The 17,171-nt window shown below is 40.8% G+C and overlaps 1 protein-coding gene and 1 long non-coding RNA gene across 2 annotated transcripts in view; one reads left to right on the top strand and one right to left on the bottom strand.

Annotated features, from left to right (window-relative positions):
- Positions 1–17,171, top strand: part of macf1a (microtubule actin crosslinking factor 1a) — a gene marked incomplete at its 5' end in the record, with an annotated part of 277,749 nt that overhangs the window by 116,364 nt on the left and 144,214 nt on the right. The window contains 3 exon segments of the mRNA XM_079655334.1: positions 7,522–7,583; positions 15,214–15,303; positions 16,311–16,418. Coding sequence (XP_079511460.1) covers positions 7,522–7,583; positions 15,214–15,303; positions 16,311–16,418 — 260 coding nt within the window.
- Positions 1,341–4,345, bottom strand: LOC307022529. Its single transcript, XR_013803426.1, has 2 exons — positions 3,844–4,345; positions 1,341–3,621 (listed from the first exon to the last, which is right to left on the bottom strand). It is a non-coding gene; the product is annotated as an uncharacterized lncRNA (long non-coding RNA).

The raw sequence follows: 17,171 nt of genomic DNA, 5'->3' as shown, positions 1-17,171 counted from the left end.
TTTTAACAGCATTAAACACATTCCACTGTGTCCTAATCGCTGGATTAAAGCCTGATACAACTATATATTTATGATGTAACAGCCTGTTCAACTATTTTGATTTTATGTTTATTACATCCAGTGTCTCCTAACTGTGGAACAGTTTATCTGAACTCTGGGCTACTCAGCTTTGGTTTCGGACATGTGGCTACATTTATCCGAGAGAAACGATTGGCTCTGATTCACCAGGGGAGAGATATCTGGCAGGACATTAAAGTGCAGATCAATGAGCTCCATCAATACTCCGAGAGGAGCAGATTGAATATGAGTGCGACAAGAGAGCAATGAAGGTGAGAACATGTTAAGAAGGGACAGAGCCCCAAAAGCAAGGCAGCCATGAAGCAAAGTATAGAAGGAAATAAGGTGACACAGATATAGAGTGAGAATCATGAGCAATACAATGTATCCAACATTCTAATGGCCATTTCATAATTCTCTCTAAATAATTTCTATACACATTATCTGTAGGCTTTTTCTTTTCTTGTATTTCTTTAATTAGTCTTTGTCCTGTATCAAATGTCTTTGGTAGATTTGTTTTATATTTAGTTAAGTTTGTCTGGTTTTTTACTAAAAGTCTCGGCATATTCATCTCATCCTAGTCAAAGAAAACTGTAATATTTTGTCAATTAAACCATTGAGATTTTAGTCTTTATTCTTCAGTTTTTACTTATTCTTCCCGAGCTGTTTCATTTTCACTGTTAATTTGATCTCAAGTAAGTTATTATGAGTTCCACTGACTTTGCTCGTAGTGTGTTGCAGCTGTTTTGCTGAAACGGTAACGACCACATTACACAAAACAAAAAACAGTGTATAACATTTAGAGAATTTCTTTAAAACTATATTTTAATCTCGTCTATCGTCAATAACAATGTTGCATGTTAAAAACGTAGCTAGTGTTGAATGATTTTGGTGCTGTTTGGTCGTGGTCTCTTCTTATGGATAAATGATCTTAAGTTGATATATTAGAGTGCTGGACAGCTGCGAATGGTTTCATGTGGGTGTTTGCTCTGAAATATTTTCACTATAGTTAACTCAAGTTGTATTAAATCTTCAAGTAGTTAATTTGTAACCGTTAAAATGTTTCTCTCATGAGTAATATGGTTTTAGGGACATTCCCATTTCAGTGATTTAGATATGAGAATGAGACAGAACTTAACTCAAGCGTCAAACTTGATTTTCATGTTTACTGACTGTTTGAGCTGGTCTCTAGGTTATGCACAATCCATTTCTGTGTGTGTGTGTGTGTGTGTGTGTGTGTGTGTGTGTGTGTGTGTGTGTGTGTGTGTGTGTGTGTGTGTGTGTGTGTGTGTGTGTGTGTGTGTGTGTGTGTGTGTGTGTGTGTGTGTGTGTGTGTGTGTGTGTGTGTGTGTGTGTGTGTGTGTGTGTGTGTGTGTGTGTGTGTGTGTGTGTGTGTGTGTGTGTGTGTGTGTGTGTGTGTGTGTGCACTTTCTTTGAAATTGCAGCAGAGAGTTCTTCTGATAAATAAGACGTTTGTGGTTTTTATTTCCATTAGATTACTGAGCACAACAAAGGAAAAAGATGACGTATTTATTGAGATGTGTGTCAGTGATAAAACCCAGCTGACCCCAAATCACCTTCAATTATTAACATGGACTTTGGATATGCTCTGTCATCAGCTACATATGACAGCAGTTTACATTCGTTATTCGTTTATTGTTTCATTTTATTAGGTGTGTTTAACATTCTGAACAAAATACTTCCATACACTCTGGTCTTTACTTGCAGTCTGAGATATTTTTTTATATGAATGTGATCATGTTTTTCTTCTTACCTGTGTACAAGGAAGGTCTCTGTACCATAAGTGTATTATTACAACTCTGTTATCATCCGCAATTTCAACTTTTGCTCTTCCCCTACACACCTGCCAAACAGTGTGCAAAAGGTCTGCTCTCAAGAGTTGGAACCTTTTAAGTTTCTCAAATAAGATCATCTTTTTTTTTTCTGTGGCCACTGGAGGGCAGATTGAACCTGTTGGCTATCTTATGACAGGCTGCTGGCCAACTGCACAGCTGATTAGTGTGTGAATAAGACTTACTTTGGTACAAAGCAGAAAAAAATAACGTTTTTTTTTTTTTAACCCAGGGTCAGAGTGAACTTGTCCTGCTTTACAAACATTTACCATTCAGTGTTCGTAGCTGGAAAAGAGTGAGAAATTGGAAGAGGCGGAACAGAACAAATAAAAAAAGAGAAAGGGGGATGGAGGCTGCCAGCCTTTGAGAGAGGAGGAGGAGGAGGATAGAAAACCTGGGAGCCAGCCTGTGCGATGGAAACTGAAAGAGAAAGTAAAAAAAGAGAGGATGACATACAGTAATGGAGCATCAGAGGAAAACATCCACTCCATGATTGAATCACAAGAGGAGGATGCCAGGATACCGGAAGACAGCACCGAGAGAGAGAGAGGGAGGGAGATTAGAGGTGATAAAGGGAGAGAAGGAGGGAGGGATAAGCATGCTGCGTGGTATTACAGGCTTTAGCTCCGTCTGGTATTTTTAGTGCCGATGGTCTGATGGAGATGGAAAAAATGGAGCTTCACTGCGGAGTAGCGGAGGATAGAATCTAACAGCAAGAGGGAGCGAAGAGGAAGAGGAAGGAGGGATGAAGGAGATGAAGCAGTGACGTCGCTGCTGGAGGAGGCGGAGCTTGTTTTACTCTGAGCTTGCTGTGGCTGTCAGAGTGTGTGTCCCTGTCTGGCTGGATCAGCTGTGTGTGGATCTGCAACCGTACACTGAATGCTGACGTATCATCCCGATCACTTCCTGGGTCCGCGCCAGGTCACATGACTTTCTGAGGAGGCCAAAGCCCAGCTGATGTCCTGTGCAGACTCACTGCTGATTCCTCACTTTCTATTTTTTTTTTGGAAAACATGACAGAGCAGAAATTATTCAAAACTGCATCTGCGCTTTCTGGGACAGCAGGGCTATTTTGAGACACTGCGATACACAAGTAGGAAGGGAGAAGAGCGGTGTGACTCAAATCTGAGTTTGAAGGCAGGCCTGGACGGGGTATTGTCTCGTCGTGATTGGATGATGAGCTCAGTACCAGGCGGTGAAGCTAAAGCCTGCGAGAGGCCGCTCTCTCACCGCTGAGAGCTCACTGTGGCTGCCTGAAAACACAGGTCTGGACCCAGGCCAGATATAATGACATGGGCTTTTCTTCAGTATGTACGCCCTCGTCTTTTCTCATTACTGTCCTGCTCACACAAGACTCTGACGAGATGATTGACTTGGGCTGTTTTTTTCATTTCAATATCAAATTATACAGCGTCACAAATTTGCCTGGCCTCTCTTGATGAGATTAAAGTCCATTTATGCCCAAGCCTGTTTTCTGTTTCTTCAGAAAGTGACAGAGTTCGCTGAAAAGAAGCAGGGGGTTGAGTGTTTTATTTAAAACAAAAAAAAAGCCAGGAACTTAAGGAAAGGAAACATGGGAGAAGGAGTGAAGGCAAGGAAATGGAGGTATCAGGGAGCTGCGGCCTTCTGGCATCTGTCAGCTTGAACCAGACAAGTGTGTGTTTGTAAAGGATTGGCAGAGCAAGTCATATTTTGGATGCTGTTTTGTTTTCTGGAACACAGAAAGAACTCAAGTGGATTACATCATCGCTAATGGATTTGTTTAGGACTTAAAACACGATTTCTATTCAGAAGAAGGTCTACTGTTCTGCTATTTGACAAAAAGAGCGTCTGTTACCTGCAAATGTCAATTTAATTACCCACAATTCTCCTTTTCAAATAGAAAATAGAAAGTAAAAAAAAGAAAATATTCTCTATGGATGCAGTTGCTTACCTGCGCATTCGAGAAAACAGCAAAGAAAATCAGAGGAGTAAGCAGCCCTGCATCTCTGCAGAGCCAACGTCAGCTGCAGTGTGACTGTAAACAACGAGCGAGCGAGCAAGAGAATAAGTGAGAGAGAGAGAGAGAGAGAGAGAAAGTGCCACTGCCTGGCGAGGAAGTAGAAGTGGGGCCGTCCTTTTCTGGTCTGACGAGGAGGAGGAGCGGCGGCTGACATTGACACACACGTGTGAGAGCAACTGCTGCCGGGGGAGGAGTGGGGTGGGGGAAAAGGCCGGCAAGGAGACATGGCAGTGAACACAACGATCAGGGACAGAGGGAACCACTACGGCAGGAATACACCAAGATACACACAGGAGTAGACACTCCTCTAACCTGCTGTACCTGCCGGTGCTCACACACACACCCGGCAGCTTCTGGAAACTAGAAGGAAGCGTGTTACTATTATTATCTCACCCCTGTCTTGGATTATTTTCTATGGAGCTCTGATTGGAGGACATTTCCTCTGCGGAATATGATGGGGTCCGACTACAGGAATGAATGCCAGCTCAACGCCCACCTGTGCACGCTCATGTGCTGCCTAGGTCAGTGTGTGTGTGTCACAGCAGGACACTGTTTACATGCTGTCAGCACGTGGATCAGTGTGTTTGAACACTTCCTGTTTGTGCACACACCGGTGACAACATATTCAATGTGGTCTCTATTAATCATTGTGGGTGTCTGGGCAAAGTATGTGTGTGTGTGTGTGTTTGGACAGCGTGGAAGGGGGCGTGTTCTTCTTAACAATGCCCGCCATTGTCGCTGAATGGGTGCCTCTCCGTGGCTGTCACTCACACACCTCGACTGTTCTCACAACTCTGTTTCAATAACAATGATATAATCAAGACTTTATTACCATACCTACTGTGCATGAACCGGATGAGGCTTCACAGGTGTAGTGATAAGCGTGTGTGTGATCTAATAACTTTTAAAAAAGCAGCTGAGTGCTTCCACCAGGCTAACCAGACAGGTTTGGGTAGGCATGTTGCAGTGGTGAAACTATTTTGCAATGGTGTGTTGAAATATTTGTTCTCAGCCTGGAGGGATTGCCCTTTATGTAAACTCCCTGTCACCCTGTGTGTGTGTGTGTGTGTGTGTGTGTGTGTGTGTGTGTGTGTGTGTGTGTGTGTGTGTGTGTGTGTGTGTGTGTGTGTGTGTGTGTGTGTGTGTGTGTGTGTGTGTGTGTGTGTGTGTGTGTGTGTGTGTGTGTGTGTGTGTGTGTGTGTGTGTGTGTGTGTGTGTGTGTGTGTGTGTGTGTGTGTGTGTGTGTGTGTGTGTGTGTGTGTGTGTGTGTGTGTGTGTGGAGAAGTGAAGTGTTGAGATTGACCTCTGTCCAGTATCCATATTTGACCCACATCTTGTGAAAACCTTTCTACATGTGGAGTCTGTTGAAGGTGTCAGGGCTAATTGTAAAGGTGCGGGTGATTTTTGAAGGAGGATGTGAAACCGTCTCTCCTCATGGCTGCTCTCTCCTATGGCTTCTCCAGGGCAACTGATAAACAGCTGGCTGGAGGGGAAGTACCTGTTCTCTGATTGGTTGTTTGAAAAACTGGAGGGAAAATAATCCTCTGTGATTGAGCTGTTGAGTGAGCGAGTGCTCGTGTTGGCATGAGCAATAAACGTATTTTGAAATGGTTTTATTTTACCTACATTTAAGCTACTGGAGGGAATATCTTTACATAATATTTACAATTTATCTTAATAAACTTCAATTGCGATACAGATAATGACCTGGATAAAAAACAATATCCTTTGCAACATATTTAAGTACATGTTTTTTTCACAAGAACATACAAATGCAAATAATTGTTTTGTTACATTCTTTTTTTCTGTTTAGATTTTACCACTATATGTCTTTTATATATGTTTGATTTCTAATATATAGCATTGCTATTTAGGAATGTAGCTTACTTATTTTTAATGATCTATTCCTCATAGTTTTATTTCCTCTAATGTTCGATTAACTGTCGGGATTATAAAATGTCACAGGCCCGGCGATGTCTTCAAATGTCTCTTTTTTTTCTGGCAAAAGAAAAAAGAATCAAACAAAGCAGCAAAAACACAAACGAGAGGCTGCAATCAGAGAATATGTTCCATATTTGATTGATAGATTGATTGTCGATTGTTTTTCTGTCCATCAAGGAAACTACCGGTAACCAACTTGCTCCATAACCAACAAATATTATTGAACATGTTTTTATCATACATTGCACACATTACATTTTGCATTGACTAAAACTGTTTTCGGTAACCACATCACTTGGAAGGATGTGAACTATCCCTGCAGCAGGAAGTAGATATATGAGAGAATGGCGGGAAAGGAAAAGGAGAGCGGTCTGTGTTTTCTCCCAGTCTGATAGGAGCAGACAGAGGCGGGAAAGGAAGAGAGGCTCAATCAGTGTGGAGGAAAAGGGGGTGATGGTGGTGGTGAGGGGGGAGATAACACAGTTGTGGCCCAGCATCAAGCTCTATTCCTGGCCTGGCTGCCTCACCACTCTGGCCTCCGGAGGCTGGAAGTCTGCCTGGATCCCACTTCAGTTAGAGACTCAGAGGAAGGTTAATCACTGAACGGAAGAAATACAGAGCTCTATATAAAGTAGTTAACATGCAGGCAGCCTTTTTCCAGTCATGAAGTGAGAAAGAAAACAAACAAACACATGTTGTAGCTTCATCTGTGAAACCTCAGTTTACCCACAATGACGTCACAAGTTAAAACATAGCTGTTAAAGACTTTACAAGAGGCAACGTTTGCAGATATAGAGGATCTTATCAAAAGGACCTTGAGCCCATGAACTCAAACAAACTCCACAGTTTCTCAACCAAGTCTTTAAATAGGGAAACCAAAGATGTAGCTCTGTGAAGAAGAGTGTGTTTGAATGTGTTCTTATGTTAGGCCTGTACCAATAATCTATTATAAATTATTACTAAAGTTTTATCTTCCCACAGTTAAATGAACACAATGTCTGGGGTATTGGCGTTTAAAATACCTCTTTGCTCATAGAAAACTCCAGAAAAATGGCAGAGTAGCAAAACCAGATATTGAAAGCTGAGCTCTGTTTATTTGGTTTTGTGTTTTGGTATTGTTATTTATAATCTTCTTCTAGGAGGAGGAGGAACATTTGAGGATAAAGCAGTGCTGTGTGGGTGGGTGGGTGGGTGTGTGTGTCTGAGCGGGTGTGTGTGTCTGAGCGGGTGGGTGTGTGTGTCTGAGCATGTGTGTTGGTTTGAAAATGAAAAAGATCTTTCCTGCAGAGACCCTCTCATGTTGTTATACACAGATCAATGTAATCCATGCCTGGTATTTGTCTAAATGGATCAGCATCATCACTTACTGTCTCCTTAGGGAGTGTTTAGCCGTGTGTGTGTGTGTGTGTGTGTGTGTGTGTGTGTGTGTGTGTGTGTGTGTGTGTGTGTGTGTGTGTGTGTGTGTGTGTGTGTGTGTGTGTGTGTGTGTGTGTGTGTGTGTGTGTGTGTGTGTGTGTGTGTGTGTGTGTGTGTGTGTGTGTGTGTGTGTGTGTGTGTGTGTGTGTGTGTGTGTGTGTGTGTGTGTGTGTGTGCTCACTGGCTGCAGCTAACACACTGGATTTAGATTATGTTATTAACCTTCCTCCTCTCTTTATTTTCTTTCTTCAGATGAGCGGGACAGGGTGCAGAAGAAAACCTTCACCAAATGGGTCAACAAGCATCTCATCAAGGTGTGTATCACTGACACTAAATGCTTTGCAATGAGCTGGGTTTGGCCTTGTGGGGTTATTTTATATTAAATGCTTAAGGTTTGTTCAATAGAAATAGGATGTTACTTTTCCAGTTGGTTTACCTGCTCTTCACGTAGCTCTGCATGTCGTCGTTCAGGTGCATTTTTTTTCTGGAGATAGGCACTGCTCAATCCATTCCTCCATAGTAAGGCCACCCCGGAGGTCGAAGTTAAGTAAGGGATAATGTGCAGCGAGGCGGTCATTATGGGTAAAAGAACACCCGACAGGCAGATCAAAAATAGTCCGTTGTTACTGTTTGAACTACGTAGCAACGGTAGGAACTGCTTCGATAGCGTTTTTGCAGAGCTTTTTGATTACAGATTTGAAAACATCATTGCTTGCTTTAAAAGTAGCACAATTCATGATGTCAAACCTTGGAAAGTATCTATACACTGTATATCCCTGCCCTAAGTAACTGCACACTGAATATGTTTTGCCGTCTGATGTCTATGTCTGGACCGTTGCGTAAAAAGGAGGGTTTCTGCCCCGTTACTTCTCCGCTGTTTTCTTGTCCCAGTTTGAAAAGCTTGCTGTTTGCTTTTCAGCCCAACTTTATACAGTTAAATCAACCGGACTTCTTTCTACAGATGTGAGCGTCCTTAACAACGGTCAATAAGTCCTTGCTGCACATTGTCCCTGGCATGTTTCCACTTTAAGCTTTGTTAGTTAGTTAGTTTCGTAACGGACGTAATGTAACAGTTGGAACGGTTGTAGCTTTTCTCAGACGCGGAGGGATACTGACTTGTTGTGGAAAGTAACTACAATTCTACCCGTGATATACGCTCATTATATAACGGCTAAGAACCAATCAGATTGCTTGATTTAACTTGTCTGTTTTACAAAGTAAATTATAACATAAACTGATATAAAAGAGAATAAAAAGAAACAAATCTCCATATCTGAGAGGCTGCAAATGGCATTTCCTGGCAATTTTGCAATAAAAATGACTACTTTATCTCTATAAATGATTAGAATAAGCACTAAACGAATCAATCAGAAGACCAATTGTTGCAGCTCTACTACTATCCGGCCTCCTATACCACCTAAAATAACATTTATCCTGAAATCAATGAAGGAAAAAGCCTCAGGTCGTACAATTCCTGGACCATATGTCGTAAATCTAGCAGGAGGATATTAAAAGCGCCTGTACGTATCACGGGAACCTGCTACGGATGAGTTTTACTGCCTGAGTTATCACCATAAAGCAACTGAGCACAGTAAACACTAATCTCAAGGAGACCATGACATCTTCTTTTCTCCATCTTCTTCTTCTCTGTCAGGTGTTCCTACACATCTATTAGTGTTATGTAAGCAGAATGTTGGTTTCATAAAGCACTTATGGTTTCAATTTGCAATGTAGAGCCTCTTCTTGTGCTTCTAGGTTCAAAATATATTTACATTTATTTTAAAAACACTTCCATCTGGTCCGTCTTCATCAGTGCTGCGTAACTGATCAGTGGTAAGTTAACGGTACATCTTGTTAAAGCGTCTCCCTCTGTCAGGCCATGTTAACTATTCAATCATGTGTTGTAGCAAAGGAAAAGCGGTATATATAAACTCAATGTGAGTTTTGCATGAATATTTAATAATGGTTGTGAATTCAGACCTTTGCTGGAATGCAGATATTAAATTATTGATTGGCAGACTGTCTTTGTCTCGCCAGGATACTGAACATGACTGTTTAATTTGAAGGCATCAATAAATAAAAAAAAACTGAAGGGATTCAATTTGAATGATGCAAAAATCTGGTCTATACACACGACTTTTGTGTTTCCACAACTATGTTAAATATTGGCATAAAATAGGTGCTAAACATTCTGAGCTATTTACATTTGAACAACATCAACTTCCAACCTCTCTGGACCACTCAATATTTTGTCATTTCGCAGAGAAGTCATTCATATCTTCCCTTTTGCACAGAGAAGAGCAGTGTTTATTGTTTTTTATAGGAACTGATTAGTAACAGATTCTGCCTTTGACAAATGGTGTCATTTTAGCATTTGTAGTTTTTTAAAAGAATCTTGTCGAGAGGTTGTTACGTTTTAAAGGGTTGAATACAGTACAATAAGCTGTATAGGACCAATGATATATACCTGAAAGCCCTCAATTCACATCAAAGCTTCAGTTGCAAAGAGTCGTGAACTTGTCGTAAAGGACATAAATTGTTGAAGATAATGAAACTGGAAGGAAAACAGTGATTTATAATCTCTGACATAACTGTTAGTCTCCTGACTTTGGCCCCTGACAGCTGCCTCTGCTCACTGTCACATCTGCACACACATGCCAGATCTATCAAATAAAGTACAGTGTGCCCCGTGTCACACACACAGGCACACAGGCGGTAAGGACTCTGAGGAAAGGGGAATGCTGGGTATTTCTGCCACATGACCCAACGTGAAGCGTCTGTCTGACCCCATAACTGTGGAGCGGCTGTCATCACACAGCTCAGCCTGCGAGTGTCACTCTATATCAACACACACACACACACACACACACACACACACACACACACACACACACACACACACACACACACACACACACACACACACACACACACACACACACACACACACACAGCTCTCTGTACATGTAGGTCAGAGATGGAGAGTGAGAGCAGCAGGCGGAGAGAGGGGAGGATTTTTCACTCCTTTCATTTGTAATGGGAGGTTTAAAAAAACAAAACAACGTATCATTACATAGACACATGATTGTCTGATTAATTGAGTCATTGATCAAAATAATAGTAATTTGGCAGGAATTTAGATATTTCAATAAATGGTTTAGGCACGCTTTTAAGGAAACATTAAAAAAAACAGTTTTGTTTCTGTACTATAAAATATAAATTGTTTTGTTTTATTTTCTACAATAGTCAAATCTATGATGGCTTGAGCCAAAAAGACAATATTCTGATGTAAATTCAGGGTTTGAGAATTGGTGATTTTAAACCATTTACTTTGACATTTTATAAACCAAAATATTATATATTTGCCTAAATGCGATGCAGAATAATTAATAATGAAAATATGAGAGAATAAGTGCTGAAACAGTAATAAAGCTTTTGAAGCATTTTAGTTTTTAATTAAATGTTCTTTTAATTTATTTATCAATGAAATATCCTTAAAACCACATCTGAAACCAGAGCCTTGTCTACTCTGATTGGTTAGCTGGCCGGTTCTGTTGTGATTGGTCAACCGGTTAGAGATGTACCGCCCTTTAGTCAATCACGTTAAATGTGTTGGAGCGCTAGCCAAGCGCCAGTGTTACATAGTGATGTCACCATGTTAGGGAAGTAAACAAAGGAGTCCAATGGAAGCGTTTCAGGCATGGGGGGGGAGAGAGGGAGAGAGAGAGAAACTACCTCCTGAAGGAACACTGGGATTTAAAATAATTTACATGCACAAAAAACGTTATAACTCGACACACTGTAAGCCTTTACCTGAGCACAGAGGTCAAAGAGTTGTGATCAATGAAGGAAGGTGAGACAGAGGGCAGGTGGGGGGGAATAAGATGGAGCGGGGGGGGAGATGACATGAAAACATGGATAACAAATGAGCGAGGAGAAGCATCAGCTGCTGGTTGATGAGAAAGTGTTGGCAAATAAGCCATATTTCAAAAAGCCATCATGTCCCAACGATCGAACAGAGTGGGGTGAAATATTTCATCTATTGACTCTCAGCCAGGTCTGTACAAACCTCCGCCCTATCTGCAGGGATTTACAGACAAACACACAGAGGACACAACTGAGGCTAGGAGGGAGGGAAGATTTAAGAGACGGAATAAAGAATAAGCTCCTGAGACAAAGAGAAGGGATATAAAGAAAATATCAAAACACGTAGACAAAGATAGAAAGCGCTCCGCCCTCAGGAAGTTGGTTTCCGTTTTGCTCTGTGTGTCATGTCTGGTATTTGTTAGACCGCTCAGGTGTGCAGGGTGTTGACAGGTGTGTGTGTGTGTGTGTGTGTGTGTGTGTGTGTGTGTGTGTGTGTGTGTGTGTGTGTGTGTGTGTGTGTGTGTGTGTGTGTGTGTGTGTGTGTGTGTGTGTGTGTGTGTGTGTGTGTGTGTGTGTGTGTGTGTGTGTGTGTGTGTGTGTGTGTGTGTGTGTGTGTGTGTGTGTGTGTGTGTGTGTGTGTGTGTGTGTGTGTGTGTGTGTGTGTGTGTGTGAGATGCGTGATGCGTGATGCAAACAGTGTAATATAAACACTGGCCTCCGAGCTACCTGCTGGCATGCAGTGACTCTCTGACCCGCAGTGTGTTGACACAGTGAGCTCAGATCCAGTAGCTTTGCATTAAGGAGGAGGGAAGAGGCTACGTTCCGTTTCCTTTTACTAAACTGCATTCTGAAATACTTTCTAAGGGTAAAAGTATTTATTCCATGAATACGGTCTCTATTTTAAATACTTGGTTTATGTTTTAAATTGAAACAAGACTAAAACAAATCAAAACTAATTTGTTAAATTAAGTCAAACATAATTTGGCTCAAAACAAGTAGGCTATGTTGAAAATCAAGAAATGATACACAAAAAACTTGAGATAACCTGTAAACACTTAAACAGCAAGATTGTTGGGTGTACTTTTGCTAAGTCTTATGCAGGCAGAACTGTATCGAATGTGCTCATAATGTTCAGAACTATATTTCATGCTTGGATTTTCAGATACAGTATGTGAGTCACATTGTATAAAATCACATTAAATTGAGCAACATGTAAATCTGCAAAGCTTTAATTTACACCAATTGGCATTCATATAATTGCCATCATTTATTCTACCATCCTACTGTAGTTGTCAAACTATTAAATCACATTTGAAGCTATTTTACATTTGTGCTTGTCCTCGCAGTGTTTCACATACAGTAAGCTCTGAACAACCGTTCTTCTGACAGCTGCCGTCTCGTCTCATCACACACAGCTGGATGTGTCAGCAACATCCCAGCGGACACAGACGCGCTATAACACCCTGATCATAAAACATAACATCACATAGTGACAATCTACAGATCCAGCTGAGTGACTTTAGATTCAAATCAAAATCAAATCAAGTTTTATTTATATAGCACATTTTTAAAACGATTTTTGGTCGAGCTAAAGTGCTGTACATACAATCAAAACACTTTACAATCAAAACACTTAACAACAACTACAACAGCAAAAATAAAATAAATCACACACAGGGAAATGTCAGGAGTCGTGCTCCACTCTGACTAGGAGACGTGTCCGCAGACTGAACTCTGTCCTACCGGATGTTGTATGCAGTTACTGAGTATCACACACCACAGTGTACTGTACACACTGTGTAAATAGGGCCACAGCCAATGGCTATCTTTATTATTAATCAAATAAATACAATCTTCTGATTATTTTCAAGATTATTTAATGCATGTTTTAGCAATTTAAAAAAAATGTGCATCCCAGTTTCTCAAAGTCCAAAACCCAAAGATATTTACTTTAATATTATATTAAACAAACAAAATTGGAACATATCCAAATTACAAATGTTCTGCCATTTTTGAATGAAATACTTTAATATATTACTTTATTATCATAGAAGCAGTTATATTTCTCCCTATCAACTAACGGTTGCACCTTTTTGTGTCATGCAGCAGGGGCTTTCTGACTGGCCTAAATGATCCTTGAAGGTTAGCTCATTTGGCACCGTGGTTTTAGGTATTGTACGTACACAAAGCAGTTTAGAAACAATTATAATTTTAAAATGATTCCAGGTTTGGCCTATACTCTATTGTCCTATCCTGTAAATATGTTAGGTAATTGTTTAAACATTTTTCACGGGGTTGATGATTTAAAAAGATACCAGGTTTAGTTCCAGTAAGCACATCATTGACAGAAAGGATTCACTTGTTCAGACTAATTTCTCACAGCCTCTGACTCACGGAGAAACAATTAGACAAACACAGCACCTCACTTCCTGTCTGTGTTGGATACTTCATTCCTTCCTGACATCTAATTAACAGTTGTACCATCAGCTCCTGTCTAAAACAGCTGATGTCACCCTCAGTGTGGAAACAGGAGGGTGAGACTGTGACTCAGATGAGGACCATGAATGTGGAAAGAAAGGAAAGGGGTTATTGAGGACAAGTGGAGGGATGTTTTTACTTTTGTAGCTGGAGGTTAAAGCAAAGACATTTATAGCTCAGAGGAGGGAGTTATGTCCTGCCTAAATCAAAAATGTTTAACATTATATAAATGAGGTATTAGATATTTGGTTTTGTTGAAATAATATTTTGTTATTTATGACTTTGTTGGAAAGATTAGACCCCTGCAGCTTCTCTCTGTTTACTCTTGTGTGTGTGTGCCACCCTCTTGTGGTGACATGTGGCAGTACAGTTTATTGTCCTGAGGCCTGGACTGAGGTAAAGCTCTTCTCAGTGCAGATGCAGAGAAGCAGGTATTTTGTTGTATTAAAGGTAGACATGTGCTCTCGGCAGCATAAGTGGATCAGCATTTTAACTGGGTGTTTCTCTTTCCTCTGTCTTAATCATTTATTTTACAAAAAAAAGGCTTTATCTTTGCCTGTGCCTGATACTGCTGTGTCCTTCTGCAGATATTGTATTGTAACGTATGCTTATCCTTCAGAAACTGGTCAAAGCAGACCAAAATAGAAGAGCTTGCAAAACAAAAACTGTGTTTTATTATTATGTAAAATATTGTCTCTATTCATTATTCACTCCATAACAACATGTTACCTTTGTTGTAACAGTGCAATGAGGCATAACATCATGTGTTACTTTTATTGGACATTTTTCTTTCTTTAACTTTTTTTATAATTGTTATACTGCTTGTCATTCCAGGGTTTTGTCTAAACCAGGTAACAGGTGTGCAGCGCCCTCTTACTTTTGGCGTGCGCCCTCATATCAACATGCAGATATTCCCTGTAACATTTTAAAGTGATGCCAGAAAACAATATTTCTGTTTGTCAAAAACTGTATAATTACAACATCACATCACTAGAAGTTCCTCCATTTAGAACAACATGTGGAGGAACAACCACATGATGCTGTGAAAATAATCCAACAATAAATATGTCAAAAAGGTTAAATAATGTAGGCCAGTGTTTAAATGTTTTACCTTATTCATTGGAAATTCTTTATTAGGAATAACCCCTTGACATTGAACATGAGAAATGGATCTTTCATTCATAGATTATAAAGAAGTAGTTCTGTCAGTGTTAGCATTAAACAGTTATAGAACTTTCTTTTAGAATTGTTATTATAGATAGGTACAGCTGACCCTATAATAATAAAATCTGTCTTCTTAGGACATTTCCCGTCTCTTTCTGTCTCACTGAGTGACCCACTTTCAAACAAAACCAGCACTAATGCTGATCAGGGTGCTGAGTCACTGTGTAATAAGCAGTTGCCGCCGGTGACAGCCCACCCCCACCCCATTCACTGTGGAGGCAATGTCATGGCAACAGAGACAAGAAGCCACAGCTGGTGCCTCATCTCTGTCGGCTCGGCAACCGCTGCCTGGCAAAGGTCACCAGGGTTGTGTCAACAGAGGGATGATTAACTTGTTCTCTTCCTTCCCTCCCTCTTTCGTCCCTCCTTCCCCAGGTGAGGAAGCACATAACAGACCTGTACGAGGACCTGAGGGATGGGCACAACCTCATTTCCTTACTGGAGGTCCTCTCTGGAGTCACCTTGGTATGGATTTATATATCTCGCTCACACACAACTGCACAGACACATGATTATTTTCTCACTCATGTCATCACACTGTAATCTTTCCTCCACACACTCCTCCTGTGATCCATCACACTCCCTGTCAACCCCACTTCATCACATCACAGTCCTGAGATTGTGACACACACTCTTCAAAAGTAACGCTGGAGTTCAAGACGCTGTTAAATATTTCCAGCTTGAGGATACTTTTTGCTCCAGGCTAACACACGATTCATGATCAAGAAGAACAAACTGGAATGTTGTATTCAGAATGTATGCAAGAAGGGCTTGACCCTGATATTGGACAATTCAAGAATTAGAGTTGGATCTGGATATTTCTAGTGGTTTTGTTTCCTTGTTTTTATATATGTTTTTTTTAAGAACAATTATACCCAAGCTTTATTCTTTATACATTATAATGGAACAATACTGTAGAATAATAGTGTCTTACAAAAAAGAATGCCTTTTCAAAAGAATGCCTTTTTCAATTTAACCAATAGCATGTGTGATGCTACCTGCCATTTCATTTGATGGAAATGTGGTCGTCATTTAATTGGAAGATATAGGAAAAAGAGAAAGCATAATAAGGCCTGTTTGAGTAAACCTCAACAGGAGGAGCCGGGGATTGAACTGCCGACCTTGTGGTTAATGACTCTACCTCCTGAGCCTTAGTGGCCTGACTGTGCTCAGCAGAGTGATGTAAGAGTGTTAGTTCCTAATGCAGACAGACCAACAGGACACATGTGACGCAGGCCGGTTTAGTGGCTGACAGGTAGATTAATCCAGACGGACTGCTGACTCAGACACTTCTCTCAGCCTTCATGAACATGACATGTGAACTTGATTTAGCTGTTATAGGACTTTTCTCCTCTTTTTTTTGTATACTTCAACTCATTCATTCTGTCCTTTATATCCACCATATCTCACTCTTCTGTACATCTCCTCTTCCTCTGTTTCTATCTCCCATCCCCTTCCTTCTGTTACCATAGCAACAGAAGAGCGGCCCTCCACTGAAAAGGGCATACGCCTTGCGGGCCCCCCCTCTCATCTTGCTCGAAGGGGGGGATGAGGAGGAGGAGGAGGAAGGAGCTCAGGGAGTATGTTCCAGTCAACCCCCCTGCCCCCCCTTCTCCATCGCTCACTCTCTAACCTTTGACCCCTCAGCTTCCCCCTCTGCCCCCCCACAGGTGGAGCTGTGAGCTGCATGGGAGTGCTGTGCACTGATCTCTGACCAGCAAACTGGGCTGCACATGACACCATGCAGAGCTGCTGTGATACAAGCAGGCTGTCATTTCTGCTGAGTCACTGTGTGATACATGCAGGCTGTCATTTCTGCTGAGTCACTGTGTGATACATGCAGGCTGTCATTTCTGCTGAGTCACTGCTTCATCACAAACGATTAGATGATTGTCATGTTGAAAGTAGTTCTTCCTGTGGGAGCTGACATATAGACATGCCGAAATGAAAATTCCTCAGTCTTAAAAAAAACAGTTAGTTTCTGAAAAAATGGCAATATAGGGAAATAAAGTTTATACCCAACAGTTATCTTTGGACAATAAAATGCAGTTTAAATATATTATCATATGCTCAGTTGCCACTTCATTAGTAATACAATGCGATCAGATAATAATTTCTGTTTGGATTTACACAATTAATGGTAATAATGTAACTACATGTGAAATGTTTATGTATTTGCGATAGTGTTGGAAACTACAGCCAATATATATTTAGATATTTCTAATGTTAAGCCAACCTCAATTACAAACATTTTAATGGTGTTCCACACTATCACTCAGTACGACCGCAACCATTGTTATACAGATACATTAGAAGCTCTTTGACGGTCTAAA

Source organism: Notothenia rossii, assembly GCF_949606895.1.
Source record: "Notothenia rossii genome assembly, chromosome: 10".
Lineage (NCBI taxonomy): Eukaryota > Metazoa > Chordata > Actinopteri > Perciformes > Nototheniidae > Notothenia > Notothenia rossii.
This window is presented reverse-complemented; position numbering and strand designations above follow the sequence as displayed.